The sequence below is a fragment of the Trematomus bernacchii genome, unplaced genomic scaffold, assembly GCF_902827165.1.
Source record: "Trematomus bernacchii unplaced genomic scaffold, fTreBer1.1, whole genome shotgun sequence".
In the NCBI taxonomy this organism is placed as follows: Eukaryota; Metazoa; Chordata; class Actinopteri; order Perciformes; family Nototheniidae; genus Trematomus; species Trematomus bernacchii.
Genome location: NW_022987564.1, coordinates 10,374,240 through 10,395,334, shown reverse-complemented (window position 1 = coordinate 10,395,334; position 21,095 = coordinate 10,374,240). Strand labels below are relative to the sequence as shown.

The window sequence follows — 21,095 nt, the reverse complement described above, 5'->3', positions numbered from 1 at the left end:
CATGTTTTGGATAAGATTATATGTTGATTGAACAACCTACCATTGCTTCAAATACAACTGGGAAAGGTCCAATCCCAGACATTTTCTGATTAAACTCAGCTGCCAAGATGTGACATTTAGGGGACAATGAACGTATAAGAAAGGTTTTAATTATGAATAGAATTGTGATAGTGTTATCACAGGTATGAATAATATATGTCAATATATGTTATTATTTGGAATATCATATAAATTATTAAAAAGGAAATAATTCGTTGTCAATGTTTTGCTGCTTTTGCACATTTTCCCCTGTGGACTGCAGCAGAGGCTGTCACATGGTAACATTTGGATTTAGACATTACAGTTGGATTGTATTGCTACTAAATGTAATGTAGGCCTATACAATTATTGACAAGAAAATCTAGAAAAATAGATTTGCTAGAGTGTCTGTGTCAATCTGTGATACCAAATTCCAAACTCTCCCTTGTATTGATTTTATGTCAGTCGACAAGTGGATCGATGAGTAATGATAGACAAGCCTTTATTTGTTGTGGCTATTGGGTAAAGCTCAGTACATCATGTTGCACTGCTAAAGGGCAGTACTATTCTCCTTATGATGTCGTTTGGTTTGAATTCCGAATAGAGTTTTCAAAAACGTATTTTTTTTTGTCTTCCTCTGTTTTGATCAAATTTGGGCATGTTGGTAAAGTTTTGGCAACCTCCCATTCCTCTGTGCCAGTGGACGCCCCTGCATTTGGTCCTTTGCACACTGGTTCAACAGCAAAGAGTACAAGTTGGGTAGCCTGATGTTCAAAATAAACCTACCCAAACAACCATCTAATGTTATCAAAGTCCATTTTATGTCGTTATTTCCGAGAAAAAGCACGTGAGTGGAAGCGGCAGCTTACGAGGAGCACTTGAAGGCAGCATCTCTCTACCGGCGGTGAGAAGGGAGAGACGCACCAGCCGCGGGAGAAAAGACCGAAGTATAGAAAGCAGAGAGGATGATGCATGTCTCCTCTGGTTTCTGACAGCAAGAGGGATTGTCATTTTATCTTTTCCTCGTTGGACTTTCACAGAGAACTAAAGGAAGACTGTCTGAACATAACGAGCAAGCTGCGGTTTGGCTTGTTTGGTAAGGAGATTGAAAGGAATGACTGATGGTGATGCTCATGTGAAAAGAAGTCAGATAAATGGCAGAGTGATGAAAGAGTGATTAATTTCTCTGCTTTCAGGAGCGGAGAAGATGCAACATTTTCCTTGCCGTTATTTGTGAGAGGAGAAAAGGAGAAAAATAAAAAAGGAAGGTTTGATATACGCAGGAGTGAAGAGACGGAGAGCGGGTTATCCGGACAGGAAAAGAAAAAACAGAAGAAATACCCCTGTCCGTTTTGGAGACACCAAGGGGAACAGCTACAGAGCAGAGGGGATTTTTTTTGTATAAGAGATACGCCAGAGGAGAGGGGAAACATACGCCACAGGAGGAGAGGCTCATAAGGAGGGGGTAAAGCCAAAAAGCAAGGTGTATTTCAGAATGAAGATGGGATGCAGCCCGGGGGAAGTGAAGATTTGAAGCCTTCCTTGCCTCTCGATCACTCTTTGCAGGGGAACGGGACAGAACAGAGAGATATTGACGACAGGCTGAAACCCAGCGGAGAGTGGATTTAAAGACAGAGACAACCTGTGTGCCCGTCCCATCTCCCCCTGCTTTCCTCTCTCTGGATGTTGACTGAATTCATTTTTGTCGGATATGAGGGATTTATCTAGTCTATGTTAGAAGGAGGAGGCAAAGAAAACGCACTCCTCTCTCTCCCCCTCTCTCTCTCCCCCTCTCTATCTCTCCCTCTCTCTATCTCTCCCTCCGTTTTCTGGATGTGAAGCAGCATGCGGCCCGGTGAGAGCTTAGAGGGCTCGCGCTCGGCTCGGGGAAGATGTATTGATGTTAATAATATTACTAATAGCAGCACGGAACGCTTTCTCGCGCACCCCTCGTCCGCTATGAAGAGGGGTACGACGAAGAGGAGGATGAGAGGGACGAAGGAGAGTATGTCGGACGGAGGAATGACGGTGATGCGCTGTTTTCTGTGGAGTCTCCTTCTCTGCTCGCTCTCCTCGCGTGCGCAAGGTAAGGGGATGCGACACGCGCACATACACATACACAGAGTCACGCACGCCACGCGCAGTCATACAAACGCCTTCACTCACGCGCGCACATTGGCTGTTTTGGGGTGAGACTGGCTGCTGGAGTTTTTTTCTCTACTGCAGTCTGAAGAAAGATGCTGCTTCTTCCGTGCGTGTGTGGGGTAAAGGAGGAGAGAGTGTGTGTGTGTGAGGGTGTCTGCGTGCGCGTGAGGATGTCTGTGAGGTGTCTGTGCATGTGTGTGAGTGATAGGGGAGGTGTGCGTGCGCTGATGTATGGTGTGTTGCGGATGAAAGAGGAGAAATATAAATTGGCTTACAGGGAGGATGAAGGGAGAGAAGAAGAGAGGGATGGAACCGGCAACAGCCTCTTTCCCTCTTCCCTCATTTTCTGCTTGCTTCAGTTTGCTCTCTCTCTTGCTCTCTACCTTGCTCTCTCGCTCTCACCCTCTATCCCTCTCTCACCCACTCTCTCTCTCCATCCTTCTCTTCAATACAGCCATTGAGCTGGTAGCCAATAAATATTCTTGCGGTAGCTCTTGGGCTGTGGCAGCGAACGTGAGCTGCTTATACCAAAGTGTGTGCGGGAGTGTGTTTGCCTCAGTGCGTGTGTGTGTGTTAGTGCATGTGTGTGAACGTGAGTAGTTTTTTAGTGATGAGGCCTGAGCCTTACACGGCATTTAATTCCCCAAATGTCTACCCCCTTGCCCATTTGTTCATCATACTGTTGACAAATGTTGTATAATGGTGGTGTCTCCCCCTCTCTCTAGCACACACTTTCTTACTTTGCCCCCCCCCCCCCTCTCCTCTCTGTCTCGCTTCTCCCCTCTTTCCTTTTTGAGTGAAATAAAATGTTAAAATATTCACGGTATGCCACACTCTCTGCCACTTTTTTTGTCTGTCTGTATCTCGGTATTCCTCTGCTTTCCAATTTTAGTTACTCTCTCTGATCCTATTCAAAAAAGCTTTATGGACACGCATTGAGTGAGATCACACGCAGCCTAAAGTATATACACACTCACACAAACACACCCTTTGCTGTGTCAGGTGATGTTTTATTGGTATAAACACTAACTGATCATTTGTCATCGTGACTTGAGAAGAGGAAGTGAGAGGAGGATGGAGTGGAGGAAAAGAGGCAAAAGATGGATTGGGAGAAAGAAATAGCAGCGATGAAGTTGAAAGAAAATGGGCGTATGAGGAAGTTAGGCAGGAGGAGAGGAATAAGGAAATGAGTTGATTGAAGGATAAATAAAGAAAGGCCTAGTTTAGAGACTCAAGCAGTACTAGCTTTTTAACTCAACACCCACCAATTTCTATAAGCTTCTGACAACACCAAGCCAGGTTGATTTGTCTGTTAAGAGTCTGTTTGTTATTTTTTGTAAATTGTGCAAGAAGTATAAGGAAACAACTTTGTGGAGGCTATTGAAATCCATTTGTCTTTGCCATTGTAAAGTCCACATGATCCTCCAGTGCAGGGGGTCATGTGTAGGCTGACGGAAACAAAATGGATTTCTAAGGCGATAAAACATATCGACACCGGAAACGTCTAGACTCCTAGCGTTGCACCTTAGTTTCACTTTGAAAGAAAACAGGAATATCCATCCTTTTTGTATCATATTTGGAAAGGTGGTTCACTCTGATGGACAGATGAGAGGTTGTGATCCGAGGGTGTCAAAGGAACAAAGACACGAAAGGTGGGATCTTCTCAGGCACAAAAGATCTAGTTTTAAACCCTTGGGGGCACATATCTTGGTACTGATCTCCTTGTGGCTGTCTAGCCTGTGAGAGAGACCTCATATAATCAGATCATTTGAAACTCCTTGTGGTATAATATGGTCAAGGCTGGCTGAAGAAGTGTTTTAGTATAATGCAAATTCACATTAGGATTGATAAAATGTCAAAGGTTGTTGGCGTTTGAAAAGCAAGCAAGCAGAACAAACGCTTTTTTTCCCTCTAAAGTGTCAGGGCTGAACAGAAAGGTAAATAAATGTGTAATTAAATGTCCCCTTGATCCATGCTGGCATTTTGGGGACCAAGGCTTTAAAAAGAGGCTGTAAAATTAAAACCAGCCACCAGCCAAATGCTGTTACATTTTGGCCGTGGCTGGTGAATTAGTCTACTCTACCGACCCTTGGCAGGTAACCAATCATTGTATGGACCTGCAATTTTATTCTAAAAAACAATCCAAGGGGTAAAGTAATGAAATAGGTGGTAATGGATTCACATGCTGCTGTAGCTAGTGGACAAAAACGTACATTTTTAAACTTGCTTAACACATTTGACACTGGGATACAGTGCCATTTCTAAACATATTTGATCATAATAGGTTTTAAGTGAGTGTGTCCTCCACAAAGTCTATGTGCAATAAAAGAGGACACTATTTTAGATGGCTGATTAAGGGTTTCAACTTGCTTTGGACCCTATCTGTGGCTCTGATAAGTTCTTGTATTTTTGTACATGACTTGTAATTTGAAAAATACAAAGTTCACGTCAAAAAATGAACCTCAAATGAAGTTTGCCCACTAAGTCAGATGCTGAAAAATTGCTGTACTTGTCCTCTGCTCTTCCTCTCCCCCTCTGATCCCCTCTTGTCTGTTTCATGCTCTCCTCCCTGCTGCTCCACTCAGCTTAACTCCACCTCTCCTCTCTCCCCCTCTCATGTCCCCTCTGTTTTCCTCTCCTCTGCTCAGCACTTCTTCTGTGCTCTCATCTCTCCTCCGGGCTCCCTGTCTTCTTTTCGTCTGTCAGATTTGTCCTGTGGCTCCAGAGGCTTAATTTACTCACCAAACATACTAAATCTCACATGTGCTCACGAGACAAAACCCACACACATTTCTCACCGTCTCCAAGGCTCCTACCATATGATTTATTGGCTACATTCAGCCTGTCACAATACAACCGAGAGCTGTCTCACACCTTACAAACTGCGACTTTTGAACCAGATCTGTGTTTGAGCTTAGTATTACCATTTCACAGGTTTTTACTGACACTGTGGATTCCATCCGCACTCAATCAAAGGACTAACACTGATCAATCATCCAGCACTAATGATCTATTTCTATTAGGCAGGTGGGTAATCTATTAGTGGTCATCGGTAGGGTACGGCATTCAAACAGGTTCTTCTCATAAGGTTAATCTTTAGCATGTGATCAAGTAATCAAACCAGAAGGCTAAAAATAGCTAATTCAATTTATATTGACGAGCCATGGAAATGTAAGGCTTTGTTCTTGGTTAAATTGAAATGTATCAGTCATCCCTTGGAAGTGTCTCATAATTGAATGCTGGTCATCAGTGTTGAATTGGACAGGCTGTCAGTGAAATGGTCCTCGAACCAGGTTTTATAACCCATCACTGAGTATCAGAGATTGATCGGTGCAGTCTACAACTCTGATGTTGATTATAAGTCATTGATTGATGCTGCCCATTAATACGCCGCTGCTAATCATTTACCTGTGTAAGTTACTGGATGGGCATTTTAGTATCATTCTCTGCTGTCAATGATCGATTGATATTCCATGTATTATTTATGAAATGGTTTATTAGTGAGCTTTGAGGCCACAAAAAAATAATGCCGGCATTAGCAAGCACAGGGGCAGTACATCTCTTTGTCTTTATCTGCTGGATTCACACACACACAGAAATGCATTTGGGCTAATAGTACACTGTGTACACACACGGAGGCAGACGAGCACTCTCTGAACATTAGCGCAACACAGCCTCTCTAACACACATTTAATCCTGTGGCTTATGGCTGGTTTCTCGGGGAGCGAGATGTGTCTGTCGCAGAGTCAGCCTCTTGATCATATAAATACTTTTGACTTACTCAGAGAGAGAAAGAGAGAGAGAAGAGGGAAGGAGGGGGGAGGTGATACTGGGAAAGAAGGAGGCATAATGCATATACATACCTATTTAATTCATTTTGTGCTGTTGTGTTTTCAGCTACATTCTCTCCTCCTCTGACCCTCTTGACTTTCATTCATCTAATCCTCTCCTGCAGTTCCAACCCCTACAGTGAATTTGTAATTACTTGTTTTTTCCTGCTATTTAACCTCCTCTCCTCCTTCCCCCGTTCTCCTGATTTGCGTTACTGTCTACATTAATAACCAATTTCAGAAGAATAATGGCATAGTGTTGCACAAGGACATGTACAGGTGCAGAGTGTTCTTCAACCCCAGAGACCACGGATCACATTCCAGGTCATACTTGAGGCTAATGTTGGCATTTTTGATCATTAACCAAAAGCACAAGCTTCCCTTAACATTTACACATATCCTTTCTCAAATGCAGAGACCCAAAGATTGAACCAACATGGCAGTGAACGCTTACCAGATACATTCAATATGAACACATCTGGTTTAGTATGATGTATGTAAAATATGTTGGTATTGATCATTTTCTAAATATTTTGATCATGATATTTTTGTCTAATGGTGATCTTGGTGGCATTTATTGTCTTTCCATTCCTAGTTTTCCTAATACAAAATATTTGCGAATCAAGAAAATTGCAATTCAATTATAGTTCTCCCATTACACCTACTTCTAGTTAATTTGTATTCCTTTGTATTGCCTTGCAAATCCTTGTTCTTTGGTGTTACTACACTGAAAAAAAGGACTTTTTGGCTTTGTAAATATTACTTTGATTATATGTTTAAATTCTACAATACATTAGTATTTCAGTAATTTTACTCCAAATGTCTCCTTTTATTTAATGTGTTACTTGTGTTTCTATGTAATTTTGAATCTTCATTTTGATAAGTGAATTTTAACAATAGCACCAAGTAAATATTACCTAAATTATTGTATTGACTGTACAACCTGTTAAAGCTATTAAAATGTACATGGGAAATGCAAGTTAACTGTGGGTGACGTCATAGGAGAGTATTTCCCGCACGTTGCCCCCGCAGACATGCACGGCCAGTCTACTCAGAAGGTTGACATTTGAGTGGAACTTGAAGACTGCTTGGTCAACCATTTCATTTGAATATTCATCGATGTGGAGTCATGTGAGTATGTTTATGTGCTTGGTTAACTTGTTATATTCCTATTAGCTTGTCAGCTGAAGTCAGTATTTGGTTATTAAAAATGTAAGGCTAAGTTAGCTAACATTAGCTGGTTAACTAGCTCATTATCGTGCTAGCAAACTTAGCCCGGTTTCATGCAAGTTGCACACATCAGATATAATATTTTTTTTTTAATGGCTTATTTGAAGCTTCAAAGTTGTCGGCTACGACAACATTCGCCGTTTATAATGGAAACTATGGCGCACTTTTAAAAATTTGAATAGTTTTTTATTTCGGGAGAGGGGGGTGTTCATGGCTCCAGCTCGACAAAAGAAATACTCAACAGTATGTGCGACGCTACGTGATGCGGTCAGTTTCACTGCAGCCTAGAGAAGGACAAAGTGGTCAAGGAATATTATATTTGCAATTAAATATGAACAGCGCGATTTAAAAGGTAAGTGTGTCTGTGTGTTTGCCTCGATGGATTCACTGTTGGCGCTTTTCCAGTGCAGCACTTAGCACAGTTTGGTTTGACCCGGCCCGTAACAACATACTGATACCGGTTAGTAAAAACCATGAATTAATGCTTTGACAAGTCTGCGTTTTGTACTTGTTTCACTTTTGTCTAGTTTCTGAACAAATATGAGGAGCTGTGAGCTCTGAGTGCTAACAGCTAACGGCTGATGTTCCGGTGTGAACGCGGCTATTGAAGATTCCTGCAGTACAGGAAGTGACGATCCTGAACACGTTTTTTTCCCGGCCCCCCGAAGGACTCATCACGGAGGTGATGAGTCCGCTCACCATGCACTTTGGGTCGGCCTTGGTCAAGCCCTTTTGACCCCCCCAGCCTGGTTCTCGTAAAAGCCATTTTTCGCTCAAATGATACCATGGAGGAATGTAACGGGAGTTGACAGGGGACTCTCCCCGCCTCACGAGTGCCTATTTTCGGACACTTTTTTTCACATTTTCCCCGGTTCTATTCATTTTTATTTTGTTGGCTATTTCACCCGGTTCCTTCTAACTGGGACACTGCCCGGTCCGGGTGTCCCCCCACGGCCAGTGTCCAGCCCCCCCTCCCACTCATCCATATATTAACAGATTTTGACATGTTTTGTTGCATTTTTCTCCTCTCCGCTCTGTGATCGAATGGCAAACGCGACCCACCATGCCCACGGCCTAGTTCTGCTGCTCTGGCGGTTGGTTCTTCCGAACTGCGGGTTCGACTCTGATGACCGGGAGGGTGTGCTGCGTTGGGGTGGGGGACTTCCCCCACTTTGCGTGTCTCTTCCTTCCCGGCCGGCCGACGACGCACGGTCTGACGGGTCCCACCACGGGTCCCACGGGTCCCACCACGGGTCCCGCAGCGGGGTAGAGGTTCAGGGCTGGAACCTCCCCACCTCCGCCGCGGTGCACCCGGCCAACACGGTTGTTTGTCGAACCCGCCACTGTTGTCTAGCGGGTGTAACTATACAAGATATCGTTATTTATTTATATAAAAAAAAAATATATATATATATATATATATATATATATATATATATATAATAAGTGTCATTGCGATTTTATTTTGTATTAGCGTGCATTTCCTGTTCGGAAAGTGGTGCTGTACTGAGAGTAAACAATACAATTGAAACAGTTGAGGGGAACGTGCACCTTTTGCACACAAACAAATTGCGTTTGTTTTGCTAATGTACCATTAGCTCCTGGGTTTTAGGCGGCGGAAGTGACGTAATCTGCCACCCAGGACAAGAGATAAAAATAACGCCATACTCAGAGAATGTATTCCTACGGTTTAAAACACATTATTGTACATTAAAGTTACATTCTGATGATTAGTGACATTTCATTTTATTTATTTCATTATTTGAAAAACAAAACACTTTCCACTAGGGAGGAAAAGGTCGGCGCCCTTTATTGACCAGCCGCCACTGATAACAATACTATTTCTGTGTCTCATATATATTCATCCTTTCATATATATATATATATATATATATATATATATTCATCCTTTTTTACTTTATATTAATTGCAATGTCTTCTATAGTAACAGTGACTTTAATGATATAGGGCTAACTAGATGTGCTTGCATTATGTTAGCTAATCATGCTTATCTGTTCCCTTCCCTTTTCAGTTTTGTTTTTGTTCTTAGGCAACATTTCATTTGATGGTTGGTGTTTTCCTCCAGCAGCCTGTTGAAATTACAGTGCCCTCTCACTGTACAACAGCATCAAGTTACAACAGCAAGACAAGACACCTGACCATGGAGGTAACTTTACAAATAATTGTATATTGTGTAGGGCTAGGTAAATTAAAAAAGTCGTCAAAACCAACATTCTTAATCTGTTACCGACCAAATTTCAGTCACATCGATAAGTTATGTGGTCACACTTAGTCTTCAGCCAACACCATACAAACAAAGCTAAATGTAAATACTGTCGAAAAATAGCAGATTAGCACAGCCTTTAAGTAGCGTTTAGTGTGCATTGGGTGGCGGAGGAAGGGAGATGGTGTGGCAGAGCTCAGAGAGGTATAAATTCTGCTGTCTGAGTAAATGTAGTGATACATTTACTCAAATTTGAAAAACACAAGGAGGTTAAGAAGCTATGGATAAAGCAGTTATGAAGAACCGGAGGTCTGTCATTGTATTGAAGGGTTGTATTTTGGATAAAAGTATTATTACGTTATTTTTACTTTGCGTATTGATTAGCCTTGAATGCAGTGACAAGTTGTATGTATACATGTGTGATAGAATTATTTTTTTAAATAACATTTTACATGATAAAAATGGCTCTGAATGTATATTGATGTGTTCATATTTAAGCAATAAATTGCAAGACAGTAAGTTCTGTAATTTACATAATTAATTTATAATGTACTTTCTATATATTTCACAGGTTACCAAGGGAAATTGAGTCATTCAGCAATTTTGTCTTCGACAGCTAATGCAGAGTAAGTTGATCAACTCAGTACTGTTAGAAGTTTAAGTTGACATAAATGTTTTTGTAACATGGTTTAGTTTCAAGAGGTTTAAAGATTGAATTAATTTGTGTTTTTTTCAGATTCCACTAGATGGGTGTGCAAAACATGTAGCTTTGAATCTAACAAAAGGACAGGATTGTTAAAGCACTACAGGCTAAAACATGTAAATGGTTTTAAGTTAAATGTTTATCAACTCATTTGTATGCACAGCTTGATCCTGCTTTGCATCCTTGCACCTAGTTGGTGCCTTCTTTTGTAGCAGGTTCAATTGACCATTACGCAACATCTTTTGCTTTCTCTCTACAATAATGTACTTGTCTGTTTTAACAGCTACATGTAGAAGATAGACGAGATGCCATCATCCGCTGCTTGATGGAGTTCCTTGGAGAGTACAGAGGAACTCATCAAAGACTACCAGGTAAATGTTCTGATGATTGTTGTATCCATAAACATGTTGTCTGTTCTTCAATATTTGTAAATGGATATCTCTACAGGTTAGTGACTCATGCTAGTATGTGGAAAAGGCATGTCTTTTTAATTAAGTTTAACATTTAGATGAAATAAATTGGTATTTAATATATTTAAAATAAAAGCAAACATTTTACTTTATTCCATTCATTCTTTTTTTCATTCTTTCTCTAATGATCTTTTTTTACATTCTGATTCATAATTTGGTTTTCAGTAGAATTGAAGATTTGAGCCTTTAAACCTCCGATCCCACCTCATTTTTGCTAAACTGAATCCAGTACTATACCAGCTTTTACTTCCTGCTTGGAACAGAGCAGCTTTTTTAAACCAAGAAATAAAAAGTGACTACAAATTCCCTACATAACTTACCTCGTCTTTATCTACAAAAGGAAAGGAACTATAAAATCAATAGTTAGTTAAATACTAGGGCTGAACGATTAAAAAAAAAAGATGTAATTGCAATTATTTTAACTGATATTGCAATTGCGATATCAGGAAATGATCATCATTATTCTCATTTTCATTGAAACCTTTTTAAATGATCATGGTGTGATTTTTGCGAGGATTTGTAGCAAACAAAAATGTTTTCTTTAGACTGTAGAATATGATGTGTAGGCATCTCTGCAGCACGACAATATTACATTTAAAATGCTACTTTGACACACATTTTTCCTTTTACAAATATCGCACCTGCTGCGATTTGAAAATTGTTGTAGGCAATATTGCAGTTTCGATAACATTTTGATTGATTGTCCAGCACTTTAACCTAATGAATCACCTTTTGCATATTCAGTCACTTAAAAGAAAACATGTACAGTATAGTGTATCTCAACACCAATTCACATGTTTTGACAGGATGTGAGCAAAGAAATCGTCAGAGAGGACTATGCTGAGCACGTCATGAAAATAGTTGTCCTCCGTGGAAGTGCAGCACACGAAGGCCCTGCCGATGTGTCCATCATCATCGAGGGAAGTGAGGTTCTTGATGACTGCAGATGTGTGTCAAAGGCTTGCCTTCTGCTCATGGGCTTCATATATGCAATGAACTTAAGTTATCCACCGAAGATGAAATACACTTTTGAGGTATTTCAGAAGCTCTTTCTTGAGCTAAATGTCCTGAAGATGTCTCCAAAAGTCCATGCATTGTGCAACAAACTTGTAGCCTAAATGTATGCAAAGGTGTTTCTTCAACTTGCAGTTCAGAGGAAATACTTGGTATTTATGGTGTCTAGCAACAGTGACCTTTTTCATATGTTTTGCCTGAGCCCACTTTGTACAACTACATGTTTTGTATATTGTTAAGATAATGTTTCAAAACCTTGTTTAGGGGGTTCTTGACACAGCACTTTTTAGTTTCCCCTGGAAACAGTTTCATTTGTTGTGCTTTGAGTATTTGCAGCTCAATGAGGCACATGTCAAATTGGTGAAGATTTTTTCTTCATTTGATTGTGTTTTGTATGTTTTCTTGAGTGCGTTGAATTCTCAGGGCCACTGTACAACTTCATATTGTGTAATTATTCTCTATAACCAGGGGTGCACACAACTTTCTCAGTGAGGTACTCAGATGAGTACCTGGAGTCAGTGTTTGGTACTCCAACTTCTGGCGATTTATTTATATAAAAACGGGGGGGGGGCGGGTAGTGGAGTACAGAGCTTCGGAGCTACAGAGTGTGCACGTTGTGATCAGCTGTTTTAGCGCAGGGCTGCTGTACAGACCGACGTTAACAGCAGCCCTGTCTGTGCACACGGAGACACGGTGATCTAACCGCCTTCTGGAAAAGCTTCACATGTACGTCGGTACGCAAATGCGCTTTGTGACACATGTGACGGTACGCATTTCAGATTGTTGCCGCGCATGCGTACCTGCGTACCAGTTATGTGCACCCCTGTCTATAACACTAAAAGCAAGGGATGTCAGGGATGAGTGATTGCACTTAGTTTTCTTGCAAAGTCATTGTACTGTATAGATGTGCTGAATATGATCAGGGCCACATGTGATTTTTTTTTTTAAGTCGGAATTCTGACTTGAAAACTAAAATAATTAATGTTTTGAGCATGGCCCTAATCCTATTCCATAAAAATGACACTTTTGTAAATGTCATTGGACATTTTATCTGAGATGTACTGAAATAGATCACTGTGAATTCTGTCCTCAGGATCAGCCAGAGAATGTTGTTTTAAGAATGTTTCATCTTCACTGAGACTATCGGTAAAAAGTGTTCTAACCATTCTGTTTAGCTGCACCGATGTAGGTGCTGTGTGCACCAGATTGCATATGTTTAAACCATTGTAAACTGTTGCTTAGTCCTGGCTGGTACCAGTGTTTCAAAACATAAAGTTGCTGTTTTAAAGAGTACATTGTTTCATGTTTTGTATGCCCATATTTAACAGGGTATTGCTGTTAAAGGTAGAATACATATTATGTAAATATTACTTATATATTTAAGTAAAAAATACTATGCAATAGTGAGTACACTTTTAAATAGAAGAAGAAATATTATGTAAATATTACTTATATATTTAAGTAAAAAATACTATGCAATAGTGAGTACACTTAAATAGAAGACGAAATATTATGTAAATATTACTTATATATTTAAGTAAAAAATACTATGCAATAGTGAGTAAAATTAAATAGAAGAAGAAATATTATGTAAATATTACTTATATATTTAAGTAAAAAATACTATGCAATAGTGAGTACACTTAAATAACAAAAACAGAAAGCACAGTAAAGTTTACTTGTGTACCTGTTGTTAGAAACACTTCTGAACTGTAAGTAGAATTTACTTGAAATATAGGTTGTTAAATTTACTTACAATTTCTGCGTGGAATATTGTTACAGAGGTTTTTCTAAGTAAATGTCACTCCACTTTTTTTTCAGTGTACAGTAGTAGCACTGGGAACTCTCCTCTTAAGTAGTGAGCAAGTTTCTGATTTGCTGTGTATATTAATATTCTTGATATTTGGCTACTCTATATTCATTTGTTCCTGCTCTCCATCCATCTTCCTCCACCCCTAATCGCCTGCTCTTCTTCTCTTCCTGCCTCCTCCCACCAACATTCACCCACACTGAATTTGTAATCACATCCTGCATCTACCATCTCTCATTTTTCTTTCCTTCCTCTTTTTTCTCTCCTCCATTAGTCTTTCCTCTCCTCTGCCCTCTCCTCTCTCCATCCTCTGCCCTCAGATCATTTATTATTAGTCTTGATTGTAATAGGTACTCACGGGGTGCATATTTGATCCTCTCTCATGTTTGTTTTCACTCATAGCCTTCAAACAGGGTGCATCTGGTTGGTTTTTAAACAACTCCAAATATTTCCTATTTTCTGTTTGCCTGCTTTGGCTTTCAAAATATCAGCTTGCTCTTATTGAACAGACTGCTAGATTGAAAAGAAGTGATCATTTCCCCATGCAAAGTTCCCGAGTGCACTCCAGTGAGCAGTTCCAGCTGTTACCCGGCCCTGTGGATCCATAACAGCTTTTTATATACAATTGAGCTTTTCCACCCAGGTCTAGTGCAACTGTGCACGTACAGGCTGGTGTCATAATTATAAGCATAATTCATCATAATTGAATGCAAAGACATTGTGGCGTCCTGCAGGAGCCATCAGGAAAGATAACTCTGCTGTGCACTGACTGTTAACAAATGATGGAATTCTAGGAAGTATATTTTGTATTTGTCCCTAGTGGATTTTGTCACTGAAACTTTATTTTAATTACGTGTGTTTCATCCAAAATTCCACAAAATGCACATGTACGCAAGCAAACACAACTCGAATGCGTTACTTAAATCACTATGAAGCGTTCAAATTTGAAACACGGCTCTGATTAAAGGCCCGTCAAATTGGGAAAATCAACTCTGTTTCGCATTTATTCAGAAGGTGACTTTTCGCAGATATCTTGGAGGTTTCTGAAAAACGCAGGCTTTTTGTATGTGAGCACACACACACACACACACATACACACACATAGCCTCAGACACGCTTACATTGTACACAATCTGTCAGTCTTCCATAGCCTCTTCATTATTTCAAAGATGATTAGAAGCAGTCATGACGTGAACATGTTGAATGGGCACACACACACACACAAAAATGTTTGGCATATAAAGATAGCATGTGTTACCCTGAGGATGGGACCGCAAATAGACAGCCACACACACACATGCGCACACACCTACACACACACTCAGAATCTTACGTGATGCAGGAAAGGCAGATGAGAAATTAACAAAGACAGACAGTTTCACATCCAGCTGGTGCTCGCTGTTTGTGTATGTGTCAGAGATGTTTGTGTCAGGCTAATCTGTGTTAAGAAAAATGAGGGAGTGAAGGAAGAGTCTTTTAATCTAGGATGGGAGTTAGTATTGAAATTGGAAATAGTGTGTAGGAATGCTTCCATATAGATGGATGGGAATATAAAGACACGTGTTGGTCAAAGGGTTTGATCCCTAGTGACAGACAGTCTGTCCCAGTCAGACTGTCCTTGAGGGAGACACTGATGCCCTTAATGACCCTGGGCTCCCTGGGAAAAATACATGCAGTAGCTAAAAAACGAAATTCCTTCAAGACCCACCAAGACTGAAATGACCCAATTAATGCAGAATATTAGGAAAGAGAACAGGTTGTTGGTTAGTCTTGAAAGCAGGATGTGTTCATGACAAAAGCTCCTCATGTCGATGTCATGGTAACCTAAGAATACTTTGGGCTAAATGCATTCGGTGCCAGTCCACTTTGCCTCTGATCTTTACCCATTTAAGTATATTGGCTGCCAGTGTCTTCACTTCCTTCTATGTTGCTCTGGTTCCTTCTAAGGAAGATATTGCCAAATTAAGCAGGTGTTTTGTTGATCCTAAAGCCAACAAATGGCTGAAATGACAATAAAGACAAAGAGCCTCGATAATTTTACTCCTAATTATTGACAGTGTGATTTAAAGGGGACCAATCATGCAAAATGCACTTGTGTACGTCTTTTATACATGAATATGTGTCCCCGGTGTTCCAGGGAACTCACCAAGTGTCAGAAAACACAACCCTCTCTATTTTCCTCCATACCCAAATCTCTAAAAAAGGGGCTTCAACGGATCTGATAAAAACTGATCCAGATTTGAACACTGTCCTGACGTCAGGACGGTGGCGCTACGGCTATTGGGCCAACTCCACCAATCAGGAGGAGACAGCCACGGCCATTGCCGTTCGAAAGCTCTGGAGACGCTGTAGTACATATGCCAGGCCTGTAAGTGGCGCTGTAGTCTGCCACAAAAGCAGCGAAGAAGACTTCCCGCCCATAGTTACCATGGTTACCCTTCTGTTTATTCTCCGCTGTGGCTTTTTTTCTCCCTCCCCGAGGCAAGCGTTTGCTCCTGCTGCAATGCAATCCCTCCCCGTCGTGGCAAGCACTGTAATTCTCTCCGGTTAGTCCACCAGCAGATGACAAACACCCACCTCTCCGCCTCTTCCAAGGAACGAGGGGACCGTGCGGCAGAGTTTCAGTTTCAGTTTGTTTCGCCGGTCAAGATGTCCGTTAAAGTTGAAATCTTCCGGACAAAATTAGAAAAGTGCCGGTCAAAGGTCTTCTTTGTTATTTATTGAGCTTTAAAACAAATGAATAACGACTCTATATAATAAAACACGGAGGACGGAGATCTCTTTTTCTCCCCCTCTTCTGACAGCCCAGCAGCTGATCAGAGCACGTCTCCCCTCTCCTGCAGGGGGGCGTGGTCAGCAGAATCAGACCCGTAGACAGCAAACAGCACATTGAGCGAAATGAGGCATGGCTAAAATGCATGATCTGTTTGGTATTTTGAAAACAGAAACGTATAAATATACCTTATATAGGTATGGCCCTACAATATATCATTTAAATATAGCATGATAGGTCCACTTTAAGCATTACAATATTTTTTAATTGATAACAAATTAGTTGAGAGCAATATATTATCGTCATAGAGGGTATTGAAAACCCCATTTAACAGCTTGCGATTAACATGAAACACATTTTGAATGCTTTTTTCACACTGAATGTTAGGAGAGTGCATTCACTTCAACAACTTAACACATTTTAAAATTGTGTTCGACATAATGATGTTTCACCACTACAAGCACATCATGTCTCATTTAGCAACCTGTTAGCAACAGCTTTTATAAAGTCAGGTAAAATCCTCTAAATGAGAATAAAACAACTTTTGTATTTCTTGCTGCTGAATAAAACATTACTCTGACGCATATCAACAAAAACCCATTAAAAAGAAGCAACTGGAAGAGCAAGAATACTAAATAATCTTGGGTTTTAGAAATCAGACTTTTGGATTGCTATTGTTGCCATGGTGACCAAGTGAACATTAGGATCATTTCAGTTCCTGGTGTAGTGCACTTAGCAATTCAAATAGACACACTCAGACATAGGCAGAAAGATAACAATTTGTGGCAGAAACTACCGTAAGCCAGTTTATATGCTTTCCTTTATCCCAAAAATGTTATTTTCATGGTCTGTCATATGTTAAGCTAAATACATTTTTAACAATATGCAGCCATTTCTAACAGAACATGTTGGACACAATTTGTGTAAGTGTAGGAAAACATCTCAGATAAGATAAATGTTCATGCATTAGTTACACATTAACATAGAGGCCTCAGGGACTTATTACTAAACAGCTTTAGTTGTTGTGTTTTGAGGATTTTATATTTCCAGTAATTACCCTTGTGTTTGTGGAAAAGACCAATTATTTGAACATTTATTTGCTGTTGGTAAAAAAACAGTCAGGTCTCAAAAGACACAGGCAAATGCACAGCAATTGCTCATTTGATTTGATCAGTTTGCTAGAAAAGTGAACCCTCGGTGAACCCCACTTCTCGAATGTATCCACATGTTTTAATTACCATCCATTTTAGAATGAATGTTAATGTGTTTTTGAAACTATAAAGTGCTATGATTGGGTGAACCAATCCTATCTGGGGCATTTTATAATCAGCACATAACAAAACATGTCAATTTTGTTTTACCCATTTAAAGAAATAATAGTATTCTGACTCTACCAGAGAGAAAAACACGGAGCAACTGAGGGTGTTTTTTTGTTTGTGTTTAGACCTGGTATGAGATGACAGGTATGCCCATGTACACACATCACACACACTTCGCTATCTCACACACACTCTCACTAGAAGAATCATCTAGTGAATCCCTGATTCCCTGATTTTAGATGTTTTTGTTTTATTGTGATATTTCAAGACTTTTTTTGCATACATGGAAGTATTTGGAATAATTATTCAGTCGTGCCTGCATGCATATGCCTCGCCATCACCTGCAGTCTTATTGGCTGATGAGTCTCAGAATCTCAGAGCTCTGCAGGTGTTGCATTTCCTTCCTAAGTGATGATGTATTTCCTGTCTGAGTCTTGCGCCTTGGGAGACTTTTTGTACTGTTGTTCATTCTGTCTATGTATCTGTGTGTGTTTCTGTGCACATGATGCATTCCTATATGTGTGTGTGTGCGTGTGTGTGCATGTGTGTGCGTGTCTGCTGGGTTTTCAGAGAAGACTTATTTCCCCAGCAGGCCCTGTCAGGCTGTTTCTGGGCGCACTCAGTTCACAGCTGGAGGCTACTGCTGTCACCTGCTTACCTAACATCTCTCCTCTCTTATTTTCTATTTTCCCTTTCCCTTTACTTCCTCTAATCTCCTCTCATCTCAGCCATAACATGTTGGCGCATATTTCTACAAAATGAGTAAAAGTTAAACGGAATCAAGTCAGTTATTCTTGGCAAAAATTACTCCAAAGAGACTGTGCAGCCAAATAATTGAGTCTAAATGATATACTGAATTTGGGTTGGATTTGGCAGCACCTAGTTGTTGTTGCATATTTCCACCAACTGAATACAGCTGCTAGGTAATGCTAGTATCTGTCAAGGCCACCACCTTGCTATGAGGCTTTCTCACAACAACAAATACTTAAAAAGCAATACAATTCAGTTGGAGGCTGTCCTTCGGGTTACGTAAAAGCCCACATCTTTCTACGAGTTTGATTTGTCCATTCTAAGCTCAAGATAAAACATGAACTGTTAATATGATTCATAGTTCTTAGTAGCAGGTGATTATACACCAATGAAAATAATTCTGATAATAGATCCATATATTCATACTTCAACTTGGTGCTATGTCATTGACATATCCAAACTTACTTTTGTCTGATTTGCAGGGAAATAGAAGTTTGCTTCACAGACATTCCAGAGGTGACGGGGCAGCTCACAGACAAAAGCTCAGCAGGGTGTACAGGACACCATTAAACGTTTTGATCTTTGACACATGCCGTCTGTTTCGCCCGCCCCCTCGACCCTACCTCGCTCCGTCTCTCTTTCTCTCTCTCTCCTTTATCAATGGCTCCCTACTTTTTTCTCCAGGGTCACCAGGTCAGACAGAGAGCAGATGCTTAACCACATGACCACAACCAAACCTGACACCACAACACAAAACCCCCAATCTGTCATCTCCCCTTGTTACAAGTATTAGTTTCTGTGGAAGACATTGTGCACCTGTTTATTGTCTCTACTGGATTTCCAGCGATAGCATGGAGGTCTTGATTAATCAAATTCTGGATTCAACTCAGTGCAATCCAATTTGTTTAAGCACCATTGCTTGATATTGGATATATCAGAAGTTTGGTTCGTAAATGTTTGATTTTGTGTTTTCCAATGACTTATTTGTGTAGGGCTTCACCTGGGATTCACACCTGGGTTAAATCAGGTGAATTCTGCATGTTTTGTGGTCAGTATTTACTGATGTAGTCATGGTGTCTCAAGCTGATTAAGTCGGTCGCCCATAACAAACCTCCTAGTCAGTGACATCATTCATTTGGTAGGTTTTGTTTACTTGATAAGGCACGTTCATGTGAATCTGACAGGTACAGAAAATGATATAGATATTCATTCATCTAAAAGATGTCTTTCTTCTTTGGCAAGCTTCCTGTGATACACTTTGTTCTGTTGCATTTGGTGCCAAAGTTCCTTTAGGTTTTATGTGATTTTACAAAACCTACGACAGCAGCTAAGTGCCTCTTTGGCTTGAAAAGCATGAAAAACAATTTAATCTCCATTTTATTGTTAATAGAAAACCATATTTTTTGGTTTAAGACACTATCCTTCTCCTTCCATCCCCATTCACTGAAGAAGTTTATGTTTGGAAAAAGTGTATTTATAGAAGGAGACATCTTAGGAAAAGTGCATATTGGCAATTTTGTGATTACAATTTTATATTTTATGTATAACATCTTGTTGATTCAGGTTACAAAATGTTAGGTGCGACAAGATTGAGAATTAAAGTGAATCAGACATCATATCAGAGCAACTTCAATTAAAGACAGTTATTTGGTTATATTGTCCTTATTGATTTATACATAAATGTCTTAAACAAATCAAGAATAGCCCGAAGCCACATGTAATATTGCCTCGTAGCAACTCTCACCTTGTCAAGTGATGTTTTCATCAGCTAATCTTCTGGAAGTAATTTATTGTATCCTCTAACAAACAAAGGAAGCAAAAGGCTATTCTAAGTACTCCTCAATGTCCAAATGCCTGGCAGAGGTTGAGCTGAAATGAGTTTCTGAGATCAAAAGGAACATAGCGATAAAGGATAAAAGGGCTAGAAAGATTAAAAAGGATTTGCGTCACTGGTTTAGAATTACTCCTTTATGGAGCAGAAAGCAACAGAATGAAACACAAGGAACCCTGGACTCCACACATGTCATGAAGGGCACTGCGCTCGAAAGACATTTCTTTGGATTCCACAAAACGTATCAGGTTTTCCCAGAAAAGAAATCTCTAATGTTTACTCCACAAACGTCATCAAAGCAGCTGCCATGTCTACTGTGATATCTATCAGAGACAAAACTAAGACACTTCCTTTGTCATTATGAACCAAGGTTATATGGGCTATTTGTCATAAATGCCTACTGTCATTAAGTTTTGAAGGCAACAGTGAGTACATTTTGTCTGCAGATGGGAAACAAGCCAATGTCTCTCCGACCAGTTTGTTCTGATCTGAAAGCCACTTTGGCTGTAAATTTAACAGGCTGGGAACATTTAGAAAAGCTCTGCCACAGAGGTTTAAAATATTAATTTTGATGCCCTTTATGTATGCATGCAGTATTTAACTTAAACAACGATTCTCATTTAGGCACTCATGTGAATCCGGTTAGTCCATTAACATAGTCCAGTGATTTATTTTGTGTTTTCAATTACGGTTGAAAAAACAGGCATACTGTTGGCCCACATAATGAAATTGAGGAGGATATTGGATTATATGGATTACATCCATCCATCTGTTTATGAGTCCTTCAAATATATGTGAGACACTGCTAATTGGAGCAATGTATCTTACTATCTTACATAAGATGTTCCAAGGAAGTGTTATAGGTCAAGCCAAAGTCATCTGTTTGGCAATGCTTCTGTCATTTATGGCAATGATAGATGTTGATTGTTGACCTATTTCGATGGAAATGTAAGAAATTATCCAGCTGCACATTTAATT

General features: G+C 40.0%; 1 protein-coding gene and 1 long non-coding RNA gene across 2 annotated transcripts in view; both read left to right on the top strand.

The window, feature by feature from the left end:
- Positions 1-1,881: 1,881 nt before the first annotated feature.
- Positions 1,882-21,095, top strand: part of LOC117478245 (CUB and sushi domain-containing protein 3-like) — a 336,058-nt gene continuing 316,844 nt past the window's right edge. The window contains exon 1 of the mRNA XM_034125216.1: positions 1,882-2,104. Within this exon, the coding sequence (XP_033981107.1) occupies positions 1,978-2,104 (127 nt within the window). The 5' untranslated portion in view covers positions 1,882-1,977. The remainder of the gene's footprint in view (positions 2,105-21,095) is intronic.
- On the top strand, positions 7,029-11,732 carry LOC117478246. Its single transcript, XR_004555401.1, has 6 exons — positions 7,029-7,124; positions 9,256-9,390; positions 10,019-10,073; positions 10,184-10,266; positions 10,434-10,521; positions 11,427-11,732. It is a non-coding gene; the product is annotated as an uncharacterized LOC117478246 (long non-coding RNA).